The following is a 24,708-nucleotide window of genomic DNA, read 5'->3' on the forward strand; positions in this document are numbered from 1 at the left end:
GTGTAAAGTTTTACTTTCAGAGAGTGTAATGGTATAACTTTGGGGTTTAGCAGGTGTCAGAGTTGCTAGGTGCTCCAGTGAAGTGAGTAAAATGTGTAAAATGTGTAAAAAATTGAGTAGCTCTGTACCCACAGATGAACAGGTTGTGCATGTTTTGAACTTGTAAAACTGGGACCAGTGAACCAAAGAGGTGATTTATAAAGAGAAAACGCTACCAGGTATATTCTGTTGTGTGAAAGCAATTGGACTAGCCAGTGGGAAGAATATAATGCAGCATGGCAGGCTTTAATTTACCTCTGCAACATATCAGGTACCCTCAGCATTTCCAGATCAGAAATGTTTTGTGATAAGGCTTTTCCCTTTCGGCACCACTTTTCAGCTAGGTACTCCCTTTAACCCTGATATTCTCCTTTACTTTCTCACAGTCTAAACACACCCCTAGAGCTCAGCAACTGTAATTTACACTACCTGTGGCTTTCTGACCATCTTCACCTAAAAGTTTTTGTCTATGCATGTAGATCTTTCAGAATTAGCTTATTTCCATCCAGATGTAATCACTTAGTTCTTTAAACCAGTTTTGTATGATGGATAATCTTCAAAATAATGTTTGCCACCAAGAAAGTCAAAATGTACCATCTATCTTAAATATTGTGGAGCCTTAGATATACTGGTAGGATATTTTCTAATAAGTGTTTAATTGATAATAATGAATGATTTGTCTGTTTTATTCTCCCTGTGTTCGTAATGCTTTTCTCCTTCAAAAGACTTATTACCCAAAGTATTTGCTATAGGACCAATTCTGGCCCTACTGAAATTAATGTATACGCCTGTTATCTTTGTTGAGAGTGAGTATTAGCAAAATTTTAAGCACTCTTGTTCCGTATTTAAAGCCCAGATAACCACCAGAGTTGTTAATAATAGTTTTTGAAGTGTTTATTATTTTTGCTACTGGATCACATGTACCTGTTCACCTACACTTACAAATAAAAAAAGGATGAATTCAGTTTCAAAGTACACAGGGATGGGGCTGCTGAAAGTCAGTGGTATTGCATACTCTTACACTAGACTCCAATTGGCCTCTTAGTTGATATACCATCCTTTTATGTATTTGATTCTACATTGTTTCTTTGGCTGATATAGGAACTAAATCAAATACAACTGTTTATGTGACTATTTATGTCATGGTTTTGCTTTCAAATTTGTAGAATGAAAAATGCATCAATAGGTCACTTTTATAATACCAACCTTTTTTATGAAAACAGCATACAGGAGAAAACAATTGCAAGTGAAGGGTATTAATTGTGCATTAGTTCAGATTTTAATATAACATAAATTATTGAATAGTATTTCTGTATTGAATTAGTGGAGCAAACTGCTGTTCTATTTAAATGAATGTTACTGTTTTTCGTATAAGACCACTGAACACATAAAGAAGCATACCGGACCTGTTATGAAGGAGATTGTTCCACTGATTTTGACATATGGAGGTACTGTCAGGGAAGTATGCTTTCCTTAGCTCCAATAAAGGGAACAGCCTTCCTAGTTTCAGACCTTCATAGTTTTAAGTTTTAGTTCACTAGGTTGTCTTTAGACTTAGTTGTATTAGTGACCTGTCAGCAAGGACTCCCTCGAAGAGCAGACATCCTTGGTACTCATTTTCTCTTTGAACACTTTGCTTCCATTGAAGAGGGGGCAAGGTTAACCTGTTCCTAAGAGCTTTGTTACAGTTTGTGAGCTCTAAATCCTCCTTGAAAAACAAAATAAAACAAATTTAAAGAAATTACTGCCAAACATCTCCAATGATCTGGAATTTTATTCCATCCATATACATGCATAGTAACAACATTTGTTGAGAAATTATTTCTATCAGAAGTAGAACATTATCTTTGTGATCACCAGTTGCAGTATTGCTACTCTTATATTTAAATATATTTTATATATGAATTAGATTCATAATTGCAGCATTGAGTTTAGGGTTTTGTTTTAGACTGTGCCTTTCAAAAGATAAAACTGATTGATATGACCTCATTACTTACAATACTGCTTCCAGTAATTTTGTTCATTCTTTATAAAGTATTGCATTTAACAGCAAAGGTTTAAAAATTGAGACAGAGATGCATCAGCGAAAGAAAATACAAGTACTATACAAGAAAAAAATTGCCATCTTCATTTAACGTACGTTTCAGATTAAGAAAGTGGACAGAAACATACTGCTACATACAAATGCAAAGCCTAATGACTAAGGTACTGTATCTGCTAAAATATAAAGTGCAAACCGAGCCCAATTGTTCAAAAAATTGAAATTTTAAGGCGAACTTTACAGCATAGTTGAAACTTCTTTGCAAGTTATATTTTAGCATATACATATATCTGCAACAGCATATAAGAAAAAAAAATCAGGATACACAAGTGCTTTTGAAGCTATTTCTAAAATGCTTTTCTGTATTGTTTGTGACTATTTTCTTTAAAATCTACTATACAGTGCAAACCATATGTGCTACACAATAACTATACAATAACATTACAAATGACTTTAATATAAAGTTTTTAAATAAAAAATAACATAACTACAGCTATGAATACTGCTGGTAAAATAAATTAATATTTTTGAAAATGGCACCAATAATACACTTTACTAATGGACTGTAATGAAATTACACCTTTAAGTCTTCAACTCGGCAATAGTGAAATCTCCTGATTGTCCAGATGTAATTCAAACAGCTTTCTTTAGACTGTATGGAACAATATGCTAAACACAGGTACCAAAGGTGACCGACCAATTGTTTCATTTGACATGTTCTGCTGCATGTGACGAGCAATAAAACTTCTTATGAGTTATAAAGTTTGAAAGATTGTTGAACTGGATGTCACACAGTCGGCAATACTTTCCACTGGTTGGGGCCTGGCTAGAACCATTCACGCCTTTAGCTATACTAGACAACTGTTCCTCTGCTGTAGGAATTGCTGGAGAGACATTTTCGTTTGCAGTTAAGGGATTCTCAGAGATCCAAGAAGGAGACTTGTGCCCATCTTCATGCGGAGGATTCTGGGAAATGTTCTCTTGCTGTGGGTTTGCGGCAGGTCTTTCCTCCTGTTTTAGTCCCCCATTAACTATTACCATGCCTCGGTTTTTCGGCAATAGCGGAAGAGACTCTTTCTTCTGCACAGCACATCCATTCGAAGGCGCCTGGCCTTTAGGAGATTCACTTTCTGTATTTGTGCTTTGATCTAAATCAGTATTATGAATGACGAGAGAACCAGAAATGTAATCAGTTGGCTTTATTCCATAATATGGAGAAAGCTGATCTGCTCCTTTAGCTTTCTTTATTGCTCCAGGGTAAAGGCATTGTGGAAGAAACAAATGTTTGTTTTCTTCTTTTGTAGCAATAAGCTGGGCCGCTTCACTAAAGACTTTTAGTCCTTGAAGTGTTGCTAAGTGTGTGGAAAATAAGTTTCCATTAGGAGAGGACTGTTTTGAGTTTCCATTTTTCTCACATTTGATTATGCTTCTTTCGTAACTGACATCCGGGCTATTTCTTTCACTTTCCGGGTTTTGAAACACCTTACTGTCGAGCTGCCCCAGGTCACTACGCTGATGGGCAGTGACAGGGCAAAAATTCTGCTTGTGAGCCAGGTAGTTCTCTACCTTGTTAAAACTGATCTTGCATACTGTGCACTCATGGTAGTCCAGCAGCCTTTTGGGAGAAGTGGACGTCCTCTCTGATGGGGGTAAGCATTTTTTACTGAGATCTATTGGCACATCCATCTCCAAGCAAGACACAGTGGAGTGGGGAGTATCACACTTTGAAACTGGAACGCACTTGTTAATAGACAATGATGTTTCCAGATGCTTCGAGACTATGCCTGGAAAGATATCACATCGTGGATGGTAACATTCTCCAAGGCCTTCTGTTGACTCTTGAGTAGATGTACAAGGATTGCCCAGATTAGCCACTTCTAGAAATCGCTGTTGAACTAGCGGTGGCCTTTGCTCTTGCTCTGGTAGGCACATCTCATACATCTTCCTTCGCTTCCGGGTACGCATTGTTCTCTGCATGGCAGGCACTTTGTTGGAAGCGGACCTCTTCAGTGGGGGATCGTGGCGAGTGGCACAGTAATACTGCTTGTGGACCATGTACGTTTCATGTCTGCTGAAAGTAATATTACAAGCTTCACACGTGGTCTTGTTAGGATCACTCTCCCCTTCTACTAAAGGAGCACTGGGATTCTTCACATCAGAAGGTTTTCCGTTTATCTTCTCATCGCCGTTGCTTGCAGTTGACAACTTCTTAGATTGTGCTGTGAAGTCTTTTTCATGACTTTTATTGTTTGGCCCAATCAAATCTAAAACATTGGAAGAGTTTATGCAAGATGTCTGCAGAAGTTGATTCTCTGGATCTGATGTGTGAGGAGCTGCATTCAGGATGTTTATAGAGCTTTGACCGTTACTGGGACTTACAGCTTCTGGCATTTTTTCTGGAACACTGGAAAAATCTGGTGACTTTGCCATCTGCTGCCATCGGCTGCTGCAGTAATGCTTTTTGTGTACCAAGTAGTTGTCCAAATTATTGAATGTTATGTTACACTCAAAACATGTAGCCCCTTTGGGCATCAAAGGACTGTATATTACAGGAGGATAATTGCTACTTCCATGCCTCAGTCTTCGATGGACCAGTTCAGACATTTTGGCTAGTATCTCTGAAGCCTGAGGAACCACAGTGATGTCCTGGGGAAAAGCAAACTGGGAAAGAAAAGGTCCCATTGGGAAAGAAGGACCAATATTAGGCTGAACTGGCGATGAAGCAAGTCTTGGACTGGATGGTTCAGATTTTATTTTAGTGTATGAGAAACTCTGCTTATTTGTTGCAGGCTGTGTTTCTGGCCTCTGGTTTGGGAGAAAAAGTGGAGCCTTTTTTTCACATTTATCAAGCTCTGTATCAGAACTTGCATCTTTAGTCTGCATGGTCTTTTGGCTCTGGGGAACATCATTTCTGCTCAACAGGTCCGTTGCTGGCTGTAAACCTTCTTCGTTTCTACTTGGAGAGTGTTCAATGTCACTTTCTCTCTGAATCTTGTTACCAGAGACATGTAACTCTTGGTGCTGCAGTAGCTCCCTCTGAGTTTGGAAGCCAAAATGGCAGTGATTGCATCTAAAGGCAGCTTGAGTAAGATGCGAGAACAGGTGTTGATGAAAGTTAATCACCGAGTCTGCAGTGTAAGTACAAACTGTGCATTTCAGACTAGCACCGGGTGGGAGAAATTCTTCCATTTTCACTCCTATAGAAAAGACAAGTAAAACACAAAATAAAGTGACCATTTTGCCCTTCGTGTATACTGGAAATTCTGTTGCACAGAAGGTACAAACTCAGTGAGAACAACTAATTTGCTTCTGATGGGATTCTATTAGTCACCCTGAAAATACTTGAATTGCTTCAGAATGTCTTTCCTCGAACTGCTAGAGGGTATTCCCAGACTTCTGCTCCGCTTCGGAGAGCCTTAGTATCTGCATGCTTTCAGCAGAGATGAAGGGAAAGAAAGAACAAGGGAAAGGATAAAAATAGATTGGACTAAATGAAAAGGTCTTAGAAATTACAATTTTAACTAAGGGAGACACAGTGTTCCCCATACACAATCACTGGATATTTTGAATGGACAGAAAGCACATCAAGGTCAAGAGGCTCAAGGTTATGATGTGGCTTGAGGTACAGCCCTCAAACTCAGAGTGCCTGAAAGCCACAGACAGAACAGAAGTAGCACTTTGAGCATTATTGATGCTCAGCTCCTTGCTTGCATGAGTTGGCTGTAGTGTGGGAAGAGGATACAGAACTATCCTTGTCAGAAAGGACTGATGAGCTGCATTCATTGTGAAGGGAAGGGGGGTGGAGCAAGACATGGCTTCACCAACATTTTACCTTCCATATAAAACGGCTGTAGGCAGCTACTGCTGTAATACTACATCTTTTCCTCAAGAAATCATTACAGCTTTCCCTATCAAGAACAGTACATTCAAAGCCATCTTAAAATCACTGCTGAAACAAATGAACAAATTGTTTCATGGTATTTAGAAACTGAAAATGCTTAAAAACAGACAAGACAAAATTTCTCTCCTGCAACAACGCAGATTCTGATTATTAGACAATAAAAACTGAAACTGGTAGGGATGGTATTCAGAATCTAAATGGATATTTGTTCTATCTACACACACACACATATATACCACGCCTTGGTCAGGTAAACTAGCTTTGTGCTGGTTTGACAATATGTGGCTCAATCCGTGGAAAGTCATTCTGTCAGACGTGGAGGTCCTCACTTCTCCCCTAGCATTGGTGACTCCCACAGCTGTGAGCGACACTTAGAATTTGAACTACTGTGGGCCTCAGAGGCCAGAAGGGAGATGAGGTACACAGCACTTCAAGCAGCTCTTGTTCCCCGTCAAGCACTTTTTCATCAGGAGGGCATAACAAGCTTTAGCTCCTCCACTGCCATGAGATGGTGTTCCATGTGCTTCCACATCATGTGATACAGTCATGGTGGAGTGTCACTACAGACTTTGCATTTCAGTCAGGGCTCCATGCTCCAGTGGTGTGGGTCTGCTACAGCGCCCAGCAGGAACGGTAACAGAAGCTGAAGCAAACACAGGACTAGTTTAACAGGGCCTTTGGAGGAGGAATGTTGCATTCCTACTGCAGAAGCTGTTATAACTTGTGATAATCTGTATAGAAAAATAAAGATTGACAGGATCTGAAAGAGAGCAAGAATGATTGAACTGACTGGTTTATGACTAAAAAGGAAGGGAAGGCCCAACTTTTAGCCTCTGATCTAAGAAATACCTAAAGATTCGTACTGGAAATTCAGCAGAATCTCAGACGTATGTCTTTCAAGGAACACAGATGCTTACCCCTAGATTGCAAGAAGACATGGCCACGCAGAGCTCATGGCTGAAATCCCTCTCTACGCCTAAGCCAATGGTATGTCACTAAATGCAAAGAGCTGAAGCAACCCTTTTACACGATGACTAAGATTTTAGAATTTTCCTCTGCTTGCAGAGAAATGCATTTGTTATCTTCCAAGAGTACCTGGCTTTAATTACTAGGCTGTAAGACATGCTGGGCTGCATTCACTTGCTCTTGTTGAAGCTGTTCCTACTGTTCCGCTGGTTCAGTGAACAGTGAAATATTTGCTAGGCAAGAGACAGAATATGGCAATAGCCTGATATTCAAAGTTAAGATCTGGATGCACAAAAAGATCTGACCTCTAAATGAATGGCTAAGTGTTGTCTGTGTTGTCTGCATAAGGAAATTTCTCACTCAGCACTCTTCTAGTCCTATTCTGGGAGGTATCAAACTCCTCCAAGGCAACATGATGCCTTCTAGATTTGTAATTGATGCCCAAGTATCAGAAGAACATTTTTTACTTCACCAAGTCCACACAGTGGACTCCCGCTCCCCCAGGAGTTTTTATACTGCAGCCGAATAAGGCTTTCTTCTGTGAATAAAGTACACATTAGTGTCCTTTAGACTCCATCTATTTAAGAGGAACTCCTGTACGGCCCTTGCCTCTTTCCAGACACAGCTCTGTACACTAGACAGCCAACACACTCATACCTGACACTGCAGTCTTTCTTATGTGTAGGTTTTCTCTGCTACTGAAAACTCCAATGCAGAATGTTCTGCAAACTCATAACTTATGTTTCCAGACCTAATTCAAAACAAATTCAAACAGCACACTCAATGGACCTTCAGGGAAGGAGGTAAGATTCCTGTTGAGTTCCAGGTTTTTAATCTCAGGAATTTTGTAATCCCACTTTCCATATATCTAGTATTATAATTTTAACAACATGGACAAAGCAAATACTATCTTCATTTTATATTTATAAGGAAGGAAAAGAATTTTTGTATGAAACAAGAAGTTTTTATGAAACAAGTGTCCCAGGAAAAGCACACAGAGTCCCAGACCCTGGTCCTTAAAGCCTCCTGCCTAAGCAGCCTACTCTAGGACCCCAAGATCTTATTTCAGAAGCACTTCCTCTCTCATGGTGTGTATTTCTCCACTGAGCATCAAAACAGGGTAGGTAAAGACTGCAGTATAGCAGACTCATGTTTGGTGGATGGAATCCTGAAATAATTGATCGAATCTCTCAGAGACCAAGCAGCAGCAGTCTAACTCTCTCTGGATTCCTGAGCAGACCTTCACCAGTAAAGAAATGCTGCCTATACACATGTATATACACATTAAGAGAGGAACAGCATTCAAATGAGGATTAGTAGATAAGAGAAATTACACTGGTTACCTCGGAGAGGTGCTGGTGTAGGACACAGGTCAGAAACTGTTGACATTTCGGTAGTATCTACACCCAATGCTTGAATATATTTGGAGAGACATTGATCCATTGAATGTCTATAGTGAAAAATTCTTCAAATAGCTAAATCTAGAAGATGATACGGGAAAATACATGGTACTTACCACTGTGAGAATTTAGGTGCATTTCCAGAGCTCTTGCGTTAGAAAAACTTTTGGTGCACTGTGGAAAGGGGCAGACACTGGATATCTGCTGAGCAGTATCTTCATTCTCCTCTGAGAGCTGAGGCCCCTCTCTTTGCCTCCCACTGCAGTAGTACATGAGATGGGCCTGCAGGTTCCGCTCGCTTCGATACCAAATGCCACAGGATTTGCAAGGGAATATGTCCTCTACAAGCAAATAGAACCAGGTGCAGGTTAGCCACGGTGCACTCAGTGCCAACCAATTAACACAGCTGGATTAATTCCCCTCACTTCCCCATTAAACCCGTACTTATTTAATAAAATATTGAAAACACAGCCATGGTTTTATTAAAATGTCACTTCCAGGTGAGAGACTGAATGTGGGAGACAGTTGTTTCTTTCAAAAGGAGATTTTAAAAATAGTTAATATAAAAAACCAGCTAGAATCTTTTGGCATCTAATTACTTAAAAAATGAAATTAATTGTTTGTTGTGAATATGCAGTACTAATTCAAGAAGTAAGCTGTATTTCCAATACCTCACTACTTAATAGGTGACATCTTTCAATTGTGCTTTTTCTTCTGTGTGCACAAGTCTTTCCAGCATTGGGCCTTCGAATTTTTGAGTGCTAACTGCAGATCATTCTGAAGAAGGTATATTTTCAGAATGCTTATGCCTTTATTACTGTACAATCCTGTTGCTCTGATATCCAGGAGGCCAGACTAGATTACGTTTCCTTAAGATCCTACAGTGTTGAATGTAATATTATACGAAGCAGTATGTTTATTTCCTGGGTTCCTGTTGTTATTAATATTAGAAGTTAAAATTTCTAATGTACTCCTGTCCTCTTGTTTTTCATAAATTGTTACTGTTCCACAAAAAAAGGATATTTGCTAAGAATAATGCTATTTTTCAATGTCTTCTATCCCAAAGTGTCGGCATCCTCTCTGAGGGGAAGACAATGCTGAGGTTGCACAGAGCGCTTCCCAGCAGCAGAGGGAGTAGATATTTTGGTCATGGATTGAAGGCTACATACTTTACTCATGTGAAGAGTAATAATGAATACTGTGTATTTACACAAAGCACACAGATATTTGGTTGTTAATATCCTGTCAGAAGGATACCTACACACTACATGTCGTGTATCTGTCTCAGAAGGAGAAAACACCTGTTCAATCTTTCTGAAAGCTGAACTTGTCCTCCTTTCAGTAAGAACAAGGAAGAAATCCCAGCCCTTTAGGGTGCACCTACACTAGTAAATTAAACAGTGACAGAGTCCAGACTAGAGCGCTGGAACTTCTTGATTATATTGTAGATCATGAGAATGGTCCCTTCCACACGTTTGGCTTAAGTCAATTAACACCTTCCCCATTGCTGCATACAGTTCGGGAGTTACCACTGGCCTAGGATCATTCCCTGCAGCTGGTCAGGACACTTCTTGCCTCTTTTTGAGACTAAGAGAGGATAAAATTATGAAGCTGACCTCAGGATCAGAGAATAGGCAATTGCAGTCAACAGGGGGCTGGAACTACATGATCTTTAAGGTCCCTTCCAACCCAAATCATTCTATGATTCTATGATTCTATCAAAATTCCCCCTGACTTCAGAATGCAAAAAACTGCTAGTGATTGTAATTAACTTAGTCTTGAAGAATGGGTGGCTGCTCTGAAAACATGGCATGTGTAGCTGATGATGTAATTCATTATAATTCGTTACAATTTAGACTTAATTTCAAATATTGATGTGTATAGGACAACTGCTGTGTTCCAGTTCCTTTGGGTGAACAAAGTTGAAGACTCCAACCCATTGCAATGGATGAGTTTATTTGTTAAATATCTACAAATGCAGCCAAAATTTACATTGCTTAGTTTGCTTCTCTGACTGCATTGCTAATGCTTGTCTACTTTTCTGCTCATGAATTTGCATAAAATATTTTCATCACTACCAGTTTCTATTTTTCCATTTCCCACTGACTAATTGTGCATGAATTTAACACACAAACATTTAATGGAGCAGTTAGTATTCCAGCATATACCACTATTAAAACATTACTGATACAGCTTGCATCATTTGAAATGTCCATCTCATGTGAAAGCTGACATTTCAGCATTTGTTTCTGGCTTCAAATGGTTTAAAAAAGTCGAACCGTTGAGGTTTCCATAGAAGAGAAAGTCCAAAAGTAGTAATAGGAAATTCTGATATGGGCAACGTCCTATTTGAATTCATTTGATTACATTCCATCACAGAATTGAACTTTCTGATTATCTTAATGAATTTGACTTCCAGCCATCTTTATTTCCTATGGGCTAGATGGCCTGGACAGTCTGTAGCTCCAGTTATGCATATTGAATATGTGACTCCCATTACGTGCAATGCAGAAGAAATGCATTTGAGGAGTTTTGCATGGTGAGAGGATGGAATTCCAGGGAGAACAATCCATAGGGATGGGATCTGAAACTATTAGTCCCCTAAAGCAATGCAAAATAGATAAAGGGCACTTGAAGTTAATGTTTTAATTCTTTAAAAGCAAAATATTTAAATTTGTTTCAATGGATAGTTTCCAAATATTTCAACGGATTAATTCAGGAAATGAAACATTCAAGTTCAAGCTGAATGAGCCAAAGATAATATTGTAATTTTGATTTTTCAAACAGAAAATGTTAGGAAACATTTAAAAAAAGCCCTCTACAACACTTAATTTTTCTAGAAACTGATTTTTTTTCAGAGATCTAGCAAAAAGAATGGTTAAGAGATGTCTCACTACAAATCCAGAGGTGCACTCAGCACATTACTGGACTCACATCTGGCTCGAGACTTTACTGAAGAAACTGAATTTCACCAGCTTAACAATGAAATGTGGAAACAGCCCCATCTGGTCAGAGGCAGAGTCAGAACCAAGGTGGAAAGTCCTTGACAGTGAGACTTGCTACTTTAGCAGCCTCCTGGAGTTAAGAGTACAGAGGTTACTCTGAGTTGCTACTAAGCTTGTATAGCTAGAGATGATGCACCGTGAACTTAGAGCCCGCTTAGCAGCAGAAATAGCAACGATCAGTGCAAAAGGCACTGCTGGCAGCAAAGGTGTTTCCAGAAATTTGATGCTGTGGAAATCTGACTACTTTGCCAAAGCCTAGAGCTGGCCCCCTGTAGATTTGCACAAAAAACCACCCTCAGCTGAAACAAGCTGTGAATGAGCCGTTGCCCTTTAGGCCAGGCAACTCCCTCCCAGGTGGCTCCCTTGCAGCTGTTGGCTATAACCACTGGTGTGCCCTCACTGTGGTAACTTGGTGGTCCATTTTAGGGGCTTCTGATGATACCTTCTTTTGGAAAGGTCCCGTACAGCGCTAATTGCTGGTTCTGTGAACAGATATGTCAGCTCACAGCAGCCCCACTGCGAGGGTAGAAATGAATGTGCTTAGCTAAAGGGCTTGAGGTTGCTGCCAACTCACTCTCTGGAAGGGAGGACTTGGATGACTTAGACATTTTAAGATTTATCTTTTAAAACAGGCTAATAATAAATGTGTAACTATCAAGATTGTCTACCCAGAAAATAAGCAATTACAAAAAAAAAAAAAGGCAAAACACAGAATGAAAAGTATTATCACAGATATTTTAACTAGTCTTGTCTGAAGAGCTTGAAGATAGTGTGACTGTTCAAGATACACTACTATTCAGTGTGAGCCCGAGTGCATCATATGCCTGCGTGTGCATTCACACCTGAAATACTGTGTTCAGTAGTTCACTGTATCTAATTACAATGCTTACAAACTACGAGATGCATGGGGAAGGGCTCCAGCATGGGGTCTAAATGGACAGGCTTACAAAGCACCAAGAACTAAGGATGTGAGGTCTAAAGGTCTAAGTGATGACTGGTGAGGATCATGGTAACAGCTAACATATTTGAAAAGTACTTAGAGAGGAGGATGACGAACTAGGGCTGTATAAAGGTAAAAAGCAGTAATAAGAAAAAGATAAAAAAATGAAATTTAATAAGCAGAACATTAATGCTGAATTGTCCCAGTTCAGGAACTGACTTATGTACTCGTGTCTCTTCTCTCTAAGGACAGCACTTACTTATATGCTGTATTTTGACCATGATAGGGTCTATTGATGTCCGGAGGACATAAAAACATTCTTGGGTAGCTACACTGAGCGGAGATACTACAATAAATCAGGGCTACTATAAAGCATGATCTCTGCTGCATTTTGAAAGAGCCACTGAAGAGATGTGCTCTTTCTTTCCACTGAGTATCATGAATTATTACCAGAAGCTGCAGCTATAAGCAACAAGCTTACTTGAGCAGCAGAGGCTGGACTTTGTGAGCCAAAAGGCCTATCTTGTCTACTTTTTTAACAGTTTCTGATCCTATTGCCTCTGGGAGCAGATCACACAACCTCCAGACGAGGGCAGGTTGGGTACTCTGGGTGAGGCTTTTGCAGAGCCCAGCTGCCAGACAGCTCTTCCTCCTTTTATGTCTGCGAGTTCATCTGAGATGATGGGGGAACGAAAGCAGGCTTTGAGCTGTGGGTTTTAAGTCGTGTGGTTTCTGTGGTCTTGAATTCACTATTGCTGTATCAGCTCTTCATATGTGCCTCAAAGTACTGCTGTTTTAAAAAAATGCCACGGAATAGTATTCATCACTTACTGTTCACAATAGCCGTAGGCAAAATAGATGCCATTGCGGCTTGTTGAGGGAGCAATTGTATTGAGTCCAGCAGGCGTGCAGGATACATCCCTTCTGTGAGAGTCATCTGACTAGCAGCTTGCAGCCTTGAGTCAAAATCTACAACAAAGGCAATCAGCTCTTCACCCTCCGAGATGGCCTTGGTTGTGGTACACCAAAGCTGCCCTCCTAGAGGAAACATAAAAGCAGAAAGATTTAATTGATGATATCAGATTCCAGAACTTAAAACATCAGTGCCGTATCTTCACACTCTTTTTAAAATTCTGATGGTTTGTTCAAGGTAAAGAGGCAAATAATTTTCACTTTTACCATCTTCCTTCTATCAACGTAGGAATTTCCAGTATGTAAGAATAACAGTTTGGGAATACCTTTCCTAATTATTTGCAGCATGAATATTCATTTTAATTTTTCATTGTGTCTCCTGATGAAAATTAAGATATAGGTGAAAATACTTTACATGGCACTTTTCTAATCGTTACTTTTCACCAAACTTCCTGCATATTTTTTCATAACTCCAAGTTTGTTTTATTTTGAATACCACATCACAGCACAATAAAACCAAACAGCTGCAAGAAAGAAATCAGATTTCCTCTTAAGGGCGTGCTTCCCCTCCCTTCTGTTTGCCACCCTCTTTCTCTGAAAAATCTTCCCTTATGTAATATTCTTCGTAACATGACTGCTTTATCTCTGCTTACACTGACTGAACTTCCTGAAAAGAAGATATGCCAAAGATCTGTTTCATAAAGGCTTATTCAAATAAAGGTTTGTTTAAAAGGGGGGGGAGGTGGAAGAACTTTCATCAAACAGTAAGATACACTATAGCTCTGTGCTGCACATGTCACGTGCAGTGCATTAAAAAGAAAATTAACTATGCGAGTACATCTACTAATGTATTTGAATGCGATAGTGAATGCTCATTTATTTAACATGTTTAGACAGGCAAAGCACTTATATTGTGTTATCTACACTCTCAGGCCTAGATACATATCCAATACAGTTATGCCTGAAATAATGTTGCATACTTTATATGTTATAAAGCTTTTTTTTCCTCAGGTTTTGTATATATAGAAAAAGCTATATGTTGTATTCATTAGGCAAGCAAAAACTGTACTCGTTTTGATAAGTAATATTGCTGTGTTTATCTTTCGGCATAACTGCCTTTTCAACTGCACTTCATTTTTTTCCCCTCAAAGAGATTATAGTTTTAAAACAACTTGTTGCAAAAATCTGGTAGAGGAGATAACAACAGTGTATGATATGCCACAGCTAAATGGAAGAATTAGGACATTGTTTCAGAGAAATCTTGGACAATTAATTAAACCAGTCTATTAGCTTTCAAAGATGAGCAAACAAAACAGCATCAGTGACAATGTGTTTCAGTGGAAAAATAAAGCTAAGCTCCCAGGCCTCAAAGTGGTGTAAAAGTTTCAAAGCAAAAAAGTGTCTTTGTATTCACCCTTCGGTAATACAGCAGTTGAAGGTGGCTCCAAAGTTTACAAACAATTTATTGTGACGGGACCTAAGCATACTAAGGTTTACTACCCTCCAAAATTACAGCATTAAATGGTGCAAATCTGAGTAATTTCCTCTGAAGAATAAGAAGATGAAATGTGAAGATAGTGCCATAAATGTCTACCAATGCAGAATCCTAATGACCAAGCAGGAATTCAAACATTTGAAGAGCACAGTCTGACTTATTGCCTGATATAAGTCAGGAGTAAATATACAGAAGCCTTCAGAGTTAAACTGGTATAAAACCTGTTCAAGAGAGAACCAGACTAAATTCCTAAAGTGTACTTAATTAGTCTCATAGATAAAAATATGTGATACACGCTGCAATTCAAGAACCTGAAACTGGGTACTCTCGCTGCAAACAACACACAGTCCATTTTCTGGGAGAAACAGGGTTTCCATTATTAACATGCACTTCTACTTTATTTATATACAGAAGGTGTAATAATCAACCAACATGTTTTAGTACATTTTAATATAGAATAACAGCTCTTCCTAGACTGTATTATTCACTGGATTTCTTAATAAAATAAAAATGAGTCACTGCAGAAGAACCAATAGAGACTTTCTCTATCCCAGCAAACATCTTGACGTGCTGTACCCTTGGTGAGGTAAAAAAACAAAGCGTAGTTGATTACTGGGTCTCCAGCTGCAATCAGTCTGGATCAGCTAAAAGGCTGACTCAGCCTCCTGGAGTTAGCGCTCCTTAGGGTGCTGCCTCATGTCCAGCAGCGGATTAAATGAGGACAGCTGCAGCGGGCCGTGGCCAGGGCTGCCTGCTCCACCCAGCTCCTGGAGGCTGTCGCCCCTACGGCAGGCACAGCCCCGTGGGATGTGCGACAGCTTTGGAAGCACAGCAATCTATAGCTTGGCTTATTAAAGGAAATCAGAACTACGGAAGCTTAATCCACTCCTGCATTTGAATACAAACCTTCAGCCCAGCAGGATTCAGATCCAAGAATTACATTGTTATTTTGTTTTCTTTCATCCCACTGCGTAGAAAATGAGGCATTTTAAGTGATCACGACATATATGTCCATGTTTTCATCAGTCCATGATATCGTGTTAAGTTAAATCCCCAGATGAACTCTCAAATGATGGAGATTTCCAGCTACTGGAAATGCAGTATACCACCTCTGCAGCAATATTCACCCACAGGGACAGGACATGGTACAGTCCCCTCTTGTCCCCTTCTGTGCTTGGCTGCACAGGCTAAAGGAATAGTTGCTGTTTGGAAAGATGCAAACAACTTTATTCCCCTTAATGCAGTGAATGCAAATATGCTGGCCTTCATGCAGAGTGGGAAAACAGTGGAAGAGAAGTCTTCTCGAGCCTTCTACTGTACAGCCAGGGAAAGGGCATGCAGAGAACCTGGCAAAGGCTTCCAAATTTAATAGGAAGTTCCAATCATGACTCTCATATGCATTATTATGCTGTCTAGACACCTTGTCAGGGATCAGGGCTTCCTCACAGGTGGGGGGTTACAAAACAGGAAAAAAGTTCTTGCTTCCCACAAACATTTCTGCAATCTAAGACACAACTGACATATACACAGTAATTGCTCAGGAGCACACCACCTTTTCATAACGCAAAGGGCAGTGTTAACAACAGATTTGCAAAAGGATAATAAGGATGTCTCTAAACAGTCTTTGCAAGTACCTATGGCAATGGAGAAGGAGATAGAGGATGTTTACTTGAAATATTTGCAAAGACATGAAGATTTCATAAGGAAACATAAAGGCTTGTTATTTATATGAGATGAAGTTCTGACTAAGCTGGCTAGAAGTTTTTTAACTAACTGTTCTTTTTATCAGAAAAAGCTTATGGGGGTGAAATGGTTCTAACAAAGCTTTACCAGGCCAAGTTTCTCAGTCCTAAGACAGACTCATTCAGAAGAAGAAGAGAAAGGAAGAACTTCCAGATAAGCTCTAATAGGGATGAGTGCCTCAGAAATGAAGTCATGATTATGCTATTTGGTTAGAAGGCAAGACAATGGTAGACTGATGATTTTGGCCCTCTTCTCACCTGTAATGAGTAGACTGGTCATCCATTTACACTGAAAAGGGGCTTACTGGTTTTACATGGTGGGGTAAGAAAAGTCTCACTCTTGTTCCAGTGCAGAAGGGAAGTTTTTTAAATACCATAAGGCTTTGTGACATTGGAAAGCTGTTTTCTCTACAGGTCTAGTTCTGATTCTGTGAAATTGAAAATAGGCTTCTTGAGCCTGCAATATATTGTTTTATATCTATGGTTAAACCAAAGAAATTTATGTGATATATAATACATACAGGCAGATGAAGAGAATAAAAATGTCTGTAAACACTATGTATTTATTTGAACTCTTTTTCTAGTTCACATTGCAATGAATTAAAAATGCTCATTTAATCATAGAAAGTTGGGAAAGTTAAAGAATATCGCATTGTGCAAACTAGAGCAAAAAATTACATTCCAATTGCATTGGCATGAGCTCTTTATCAAATGACATCAGGCACTGAAGCAGCTATCTGATACCTTCAGAGTTTCCACCAAATGGAAAGGTTATTTCAGGATTCTCTTCTTTGTCTGCATCCTTCACTGCAAACATTTCTGCTGTTTGAAAAAAACCCAACACCCTTAAATAAAATAAAAAAAAAAAAAACAACTTTCCATGCAAAGGAAAAAGTAAGGTCCTGATGTCCCTGAAAAACTGTGGACTTACTGTTCTTTGTAATGTTTATGATCAAGATTCTTGTGCAAACAGATCTGGTTCCTAACAGGAAGCTTATAAATCATACTCATAATTGCTGTCAAAACTGCAGTGGAGTGTACTGCAAGTTTCGATAATAAAGAATAGAGTCACAGTTCAAACTTGATTACATTTTGGAAATTCATGCTGCTCTTACAAGAATCAGTGGTCTTAAATATCTTCTTCTCCTGCCAAATTTTTCACTTGCACTTTTTATTATTTATGAAATCAGTGTCTGCACAATGTCATGCAGACCTCTGCTGATAAACTCTAATTAAGATTAAGACAAGCCTTTTGGAAAGGATCCCATCATTAGCAAACATGATAAACACAAAAATACTCCCTACTTGTCAACCAGGAGCAATTCAGTAACCTAACAGTATTATCTGTTGCTAGGCTACAGAGCTGACAAAGCTTCAATTATATTGTATGGCCATACCTATAGAATACTGTATAAGCAAAATGTATCTAATATAAAAGCATTTAACTTCATCCATGCTATCTGTAATTCACGGCTTCTTTCAATGGCAAAAATCAGGTTAATAATTACATAGCACGCTGGAAAAATCTTAGCGATGTGTCATGTTTGCACAATTTTTTCTAATTTATCTCTATGATTGATAGACATTTGCTTTGTAAAAATAATAAAATGCAAGCAATGGGATGCTGTAAACCACAAGCGCAACTACATCTGGGCTCATCAAGATATGGAACCACACTTAGTATAAAAAATATATAGTAAATTGAACCAATTAAATCATATTTAGATGCAGTAACACTCTATCTTCTGTATTCAGAATAAGGAGTACTGTGGTGATAGATATGCATGCTAATACAAAACTTTATGTAGGACAGACATCTAAAATACAAGAGAAACTTGGGGTTTTTTTTTAAACAGCCTTTCATTTTTTCCTTCTACATTTGTAGACCTCTATCATCCTATTTGGAATCAGCAATTTGCTCTGAAGTTTTAACTAAAGCAATGGCCCTTCACCCGTTTCGATTCACAGAACCCTACAACGCTTCCAGGGAAGACACAGACCGCCGCACAGTGAGCCTTCTGATGGTGGGCTGCTTTTTTTTTACACCTATTTTTTGTAGACCTTAAGGAGTGTTCATTTGGGGTCTGTGGGTCACAGTCCAAAAAAAAAAAAAAAAAAAGATTTAAGGACAGACTCCCCTATTAACTCCACTGGGAGAAAAGAGCTTCAAAATGGATGGAACCATAAAGCCTCTTGATTCACACTGTTGTTTTTAGGAAAAGGGACTTACGAAAGCAAGTAGCTAAAAACGTTTCCGTTGAGTACAGCTGTTTCATGGAAGGAAGTGCAGCTATTTTTTCACAGATGAAGAAGTATAACAACAATATAAACATATATTCAAAGGCAATCCTAGTTCCTGTCTTAAGTATTAGTCAGTTTTCTTTGCTGAACCATTTGAGTCTAGTTCTTTGACCCAGAAATGGCATAAATCTTTCATAGAAATTTAGGAAATCAATGACAATTTCCATTAAAACCAATTTTCAGTGCCAGTTAATTCAGAACTACTACTTTCCTGTAGTAAAATTTGTGCTTACTGGATTTGATTGTGTTGCTGCAACAACATAATAGCCCATTTCCTGTACACACATCTTTTTGCAAGAAGGGTCAAAAGACTATCAGAATTTATTTAAACAACAGATTGTTACTCTTAGCGACTTCCAGGCACCGTCAACTGAATTAAACCTTCCTCTCCCAATGAAATATTCCAATTTGTAAAAAATGATGCTTTTTAGTAATGGTAATGGAGGTTGGAGTTAATTCATTATCTTCCCTCCTTTGTTGCACAGGTTAAGCGTTTAAAAAGAATTTGCACATCACAATAGGATGGGATCTTCGTATTTGGGTTCCTCCTGCTCCCCATCCATGGGGTTGTGACGACTCAGCATAATGAATGCCATTTCAGTGCGGCACAAGTTACCGGGCAGATCTCTAATTTTTGACATGAACAAAGTACATATATCTATATGTAGACACATTGTTTAATAAAAAATTATAATTAATTCAAATCCAATACTGTTGAAATTTGTGACAGTAGAGTGGTACAAGGAACAGAACTTATAAATTATGTGTGCCCCTTCTTTGAAAAATGCTTTGGAGGTTTCTTTGTGCATTGGCAAATACAGTAGGAATATGAGGTATTGTGTGGATCCTCCTGCACAGCACCTGATAAAAGAATAAAGAGCTGTGACATATTCTTAAAACAATAGAGGAATTAAAGAGAAACAATGGGCCAGCTGCTTCATTAATACAATCAAAAGAGAGCCCAGCACAGAGGAGTCCAGATAATTAAGCACTACTCTTTTAGACCTTTTTTCTATAATAAAATTGCTAAAAATTTATTAACTACTTCATAGTTGATAGATAGATCTATGTACTTGTTTATTTAGGTTGATTAATGCCTTTTCAGTATTCTACAACATGCCAACTCATGGTTCATACAAGTTTTTGAATAAAATAATGTACGAATAAGTGATACGGATCTGTGGTATATACAGCAATAAATCAAAAGCATTTTGTGAACCATCTTTCCAGTTACTAAATAATTCTTCGCATTTTTCACACGCGTACACAAAATATATACTTTGCACAGCATTTTTGCCATTCATGTATTTTAATGCCAGGGTTCCAACCATCTCTCTGTGAAGTGCCTCAAAAATCACCCCTGCAAATTCAGGCTTCTCAAACTCTCACAAAAAATAGTTTTAGTGCTACATTAAGATTAATGAGATGATTTCCTAGCATCTTCTATCATTTTTCCTTGTTTACTGATCAAAGGAGATTACCAAAAGATACTTGACCTTTAATTTTAACTAAACCACTGCATATTATATGCCTGCAGCGTAGTGACTGCAAAAAATGTAAAATCTGTTATACTCTATAAAATTAGACCAATACAGTGGACAAACCAGTTCTGTTGTCACTTTTACTGTTACCTTTTTGTTCACATAAAATATGGAGCCTGCTTCATTTTTAACTCACTGAACAAACTGCAGAATAGAGGAATTGCAATAACGATATTTTTCAGAACAAAACAACAGAAGAATACTCAGCTTAAAGGCACTAGCCAAATCGAAGAAGGCAGCTTTAAAATTCCTGCATTTTGAGATATAAAATGTCTGACCAGAAACAGGGAAGAAAAATACTCCTTCAGAATATAGCTCTTACTCCTGCACCTGAGTCAACCTGAGCTTTGGGCCTGACTTCAGCTTAGTCATATGCTGACAGCTCACAGCGTTTTTATCTGAATAGATGATTTTATAGTTAAAACTGCCAGGCATTATACAGCTGATAAAAAGAAAAATATTAAAAGAACTTGCCAGTCCCAGTGGAGTGAATTCCCAAACGTGGCATCTCTGTGTCACTGTAAGGGGTAGGTCTTTCCTTTGCTGCAGCATGACTATTGCCAACATCACGAGCTGTATTGCAGTAGCTCTTGAATTAATACTGCAAAAAGCTTGATCAGCTGAACCCCAAATGAAGCATACTGTTTCTGAAGAGCAAGGAGTATAACAAACACTTAGATTTGACCTCTTATTTTTCCACTGTTGTCTGCCTGCTTTTTGTTAGTTTGAGGATTTCTATTTGTTTCCTCCAATTAAATGTCCGGGTATAACACTCAACAGAGTTCTATTAGGTAAAGAGGCAAAATAGATTAGTGCTCCGAAAATATTCACAGGAAAATAATGTGGTAATTTTATTTGCCATTTCCCCCCCTGATAGAGCTGTCACAGCTTATTTACCACAGGGGGAGACAGTTAAACCCATATCCTTAGAAGTTCTATGCATTTAAGAGGCTTATATATCTCTTCTGGGACCCTCGTTCAAATCCTGGGCTAATCAGAGTGAATACATATCTTTCTATTAGATGGCTCTAAAAAGTCTTAGGTGATATCAGTTCCTGGTGGACGACAGTCCGCAGCGTAAAACTATTAAATGTTTGGCACAAATGGCAATACTTACGGAATGAAGCTGAAAACTGTAATATCCTCCCACATCACAAGAAGTTAAGTCTGCTGCTTAGAGGTTGAAATTAAAGCCTGCCACAAATGCTAAACCTGTTATATTTCCTTAATTCAGCATAAACTCAAACAAGGAAGTCGAAGGAGTTCTCACAAGTTTAGCGATTTCTTCCTTTTTTTAATCTTTTTTTTCCAAATTCCTCTGTTTTGAATTGACTGCTACACCTTTTTTACATTTGAATTGGGTCTCACTTGAGCGTTATTTCAGAATTTACTAATCTTCCAGAAAGGAAATGATAAACAGCTTGAAAAAAAACGATAAACCCTTGCTGACATTGCCCACGTTGCACTCCCATCGCCCCTGCAAAGGAGCCAGGACTGATCATCACACCAAACTCATCTACCCTTCTACTTTTTACAGGACCGGTGAATGGGCACTCTCCAAAGAGCTTCCCAGGAGACATTCCCAGGTGACCCCCACTGCTTCCCCCAGCTTTTGTCGATGCACGAGGTTTCAGAGAGAGAAAAAATGGACCACTGAAACCAACGACGCTGAAGCAGGGCTTTGGATACACACATTCCTACAATCCCCGCTTCCGTAACAGCACAGCTGTAAGGTGACCTTTTTGTAGCCTTACAAACATGATCATGCCTGTGGATTGTCTTTGCAGAATTATTTTGTGAGACTGGAGTGTATGAAAAAAGGAAGTGATTAAATGAGACAATAGACACGCTTTAATGGCACCTCTTTCTTACAGAGAAAGCAGAGTACGCTGCATCTTATCAGTGGATTCTCTGCTGTCTTGCACCTGCTACTGTAGGGCTCATTTCTTGCCCCCCGGGCAAATGCAGAGTGAATGGCAAAGGTACCTGAGCGGGAGGAAGGATTATATAGAGGGACCTGGATTGATATGTTGTATTTGTAAAGGAAATAAACACATTAAATAGAAGGACAAATGGGGAAGTTATAGAATGGCAAAACCAAAGTAAGAAATAAAATCGGCTGAGACCTGGTTGCTTATTCTATAGAGGGGCCACGCTCCAGAAGAAGCTCAAGGCCGTGGGTGAAACAAAAACCACCTTTTCTAATGAACAGATGCGGGAGCATTTAGTTGTGTGCACTGTAACCCTGAGAAAACAGTTGCTATTGTTGCTAGTTATCTTGGACCTTTCCTCACGTTAACGTTCAGCTCACAGGTGGAAGTTCAGGAACTAGTTTACCTGAGGTACAACAACCATGGAAGCAAAGCAGCACTTCTGGATTCAGAAAAAAATCTTGCTCCCACTTCAGCCATTAGGACATTTTACATTGGCTGCAGTGGAAACAAGACTCTGTGACAAATCAGTGGCTCTCTTACTAAACAAGCAACTAAGTAAAAAGTAGATTTGCATGTTTAACATGTTTAACATGTTAACATCTAAAATGCAAATGTCACAGAAGCTACAACAGGCATCTAACTCAGCCTTTTCTATTTAAAAAGTACCTCATTAAAAAAAAACAAACAAACAACCTGTACACACACACACACACAAAACCCACACCAAAACCCCAGACTTCCTCCAGATGTATTAAAAACCAGGTATTATAGTTCTGCCTTTTGAAGTAGAAGTAAAAAGGACTGAAAACTCACAATGATCAAAATCATTTCCACCTTGCAAGCTATATACAATGTCCAAAATAAATAAGCATTTTAAACCACTGCCAGCCTACCGTTTAGTTCATCTAGTAAGAGAGATTGTTAACAGCAGAAAACAAATCCTGTAATGGTAACAGCAAGACTGAGCTACTTGTGGTCACAACTGAAATAAAAAAAGATTATGAATGAGCAAATAGTTAAGACTCTTGCTGTACACACAAACATGGATTAGCAATTAAAGAGGATTCTGTACTTAATGATTTCTTCCAAAACAGGCTTAATAAGAAATACCAGTTTCCCAAGCATCCTACAGGTGCACAGGAGCTGCCACTCTGCCTGCCTGGTCAGCATGATTTCTAAATGGCCAGGAAAGAAGTGACTGTATACCCAAAGGCAAGCTGTCAAAATTCAGGCTGCAGCTGATAAACTGATTACAAAGCTGCTTAAGACTTTGCTTGTAAACAAAAGCATTTATCAACTAATAATTTGCAATAAACTGATGTAACTCCCAGCTGAGCCCCAAACTGTAATTGTCTTTACCATCTGCCTATTAAAATACCATTCTTCATCACCAAGCAGGAGCAGAAGGGAGAGAATCTCCAACAACTACATAACTTGCATGCTTATAAATAATCTGTGAGCATTTCACACGTTCATTATGATTGCCAGGTTTTTTATACTTCATTTTCTCTTTTTGAGAAGCAAAGAGGTGCTGTAAAGTGGCAGAAAAGAAATTAATAAATACCGCCTGGTGCAAGAAAAAATTATGTAAGTTCATCATACTCTGCAGTTTCTTAATTTTTTTTCTCTTTTTGCTACTCCATGGGAATATCATGATGGAAGCCCCCTCAAGCACAACTTTGCAGATTAAACTCTCAATTTCTTTTCAACTTGTCAGTTTTCATTATCTTTCTTTCTTATGCATTCACTTCTTACAGCTGCTTCAATGGGGAGCCAGTTAAAGCATGCTGGCTCCCCAGGGGCGAGTCTGCCGGGGTCTGCGGGATTCTGCAGACTCCATGGACCTCTACAGGGTCACCCTAAGAAGCATTTTGCCTATCTCGTTGAGAGATTTTCTCAAACTTAGGTGAAATGTACATCCTTTGCTTTTCTAGCTGTTGACAGCATTAGTCCTGAGTTTACACAAAGTTCAAAATCAACCAATTCAGATGCTCTAAAGCTGATACACCTCGATGGAAGAATCACTTTGTTAAATGCCTAAAATATTCAAGTATGAGGGGAAGAAAACAGGTGAATTGATACCGTGCAGAGAACGACAGCCCCTCGAGATGTGCCTGCATTAAAAATTGAATTTAACAGAGAATCGCACTATGATTTAGTGCAATACACTCGACCAAATACTTCTGCAATCTGCACTCTCAGCCACCCACTGTTCCAAACGCAAAGCTGTGACCAGAGACCTACAATTAGTTTACCTCTTCAGAAATTTCTGTACAAAATGCACAGATGCTTTAAATGCAACTTGATTTCTCATTGACTTTCCAGCTTCAGACTAAAATGATCTATTTAGCTGAAGTGAAGCTTTTCATGTGTATGGAAAACATTTTAGGTCATCACTGGGAGGAAAACGGGGATCTAAAAGAAAAAGAGGAAGATTCCTTCTGTTAATTGATTGTTGACCTGTTAATTGTATTGAAATGCAAGAAATTAA

General features: G+C 38.8%; 1 protein-coding gene across 2 annotated transcripts in view; it reads right to left on the bottom strand.

Annotated features, from left to right (window-relative positions):
- Positions 1–2,785: 2,785 nt before the first annotated feature.
- Positions 2,786–24,708, bottom strand: part of ZFPM2 (zinc finger protein, FOG family member 2) — a gene marked incomplete at both ends in the record, with an annotated part of 317,253 nt that continues 295,330 nt past the window's right edge. For both annotated transcript variants that reach the window (XM_082321753.1, XM_082321752.1), the window contains 3 exons: positions 2,786–5,277; positions 8,464–8,688; positions 13,124–13,330. In XM_082321753.1, coding sequence (XP_082177879.1) covers positions 2,786–5,277; positions 8,464–8,688; positions 13,124–13,330 — 2,924 coding nt within the window. The remainder of the gene's footprint in view (positions 5,278–8,463; positions 8,689–13,123; positions 13,331–24,708) is intronic.

This window comes from Platalea leucorodia (genome assembly GCF_965183815.1).
Source record: "Platalea leucorodia genome assembly, chromosome: 1".
Classification (NCBI taxonomy): Eukaryota; Metazoa; Chordata; class Aves; order Pelecaniformes; family Threskiornithidae; genus Platalea; species Platalea leucorodia.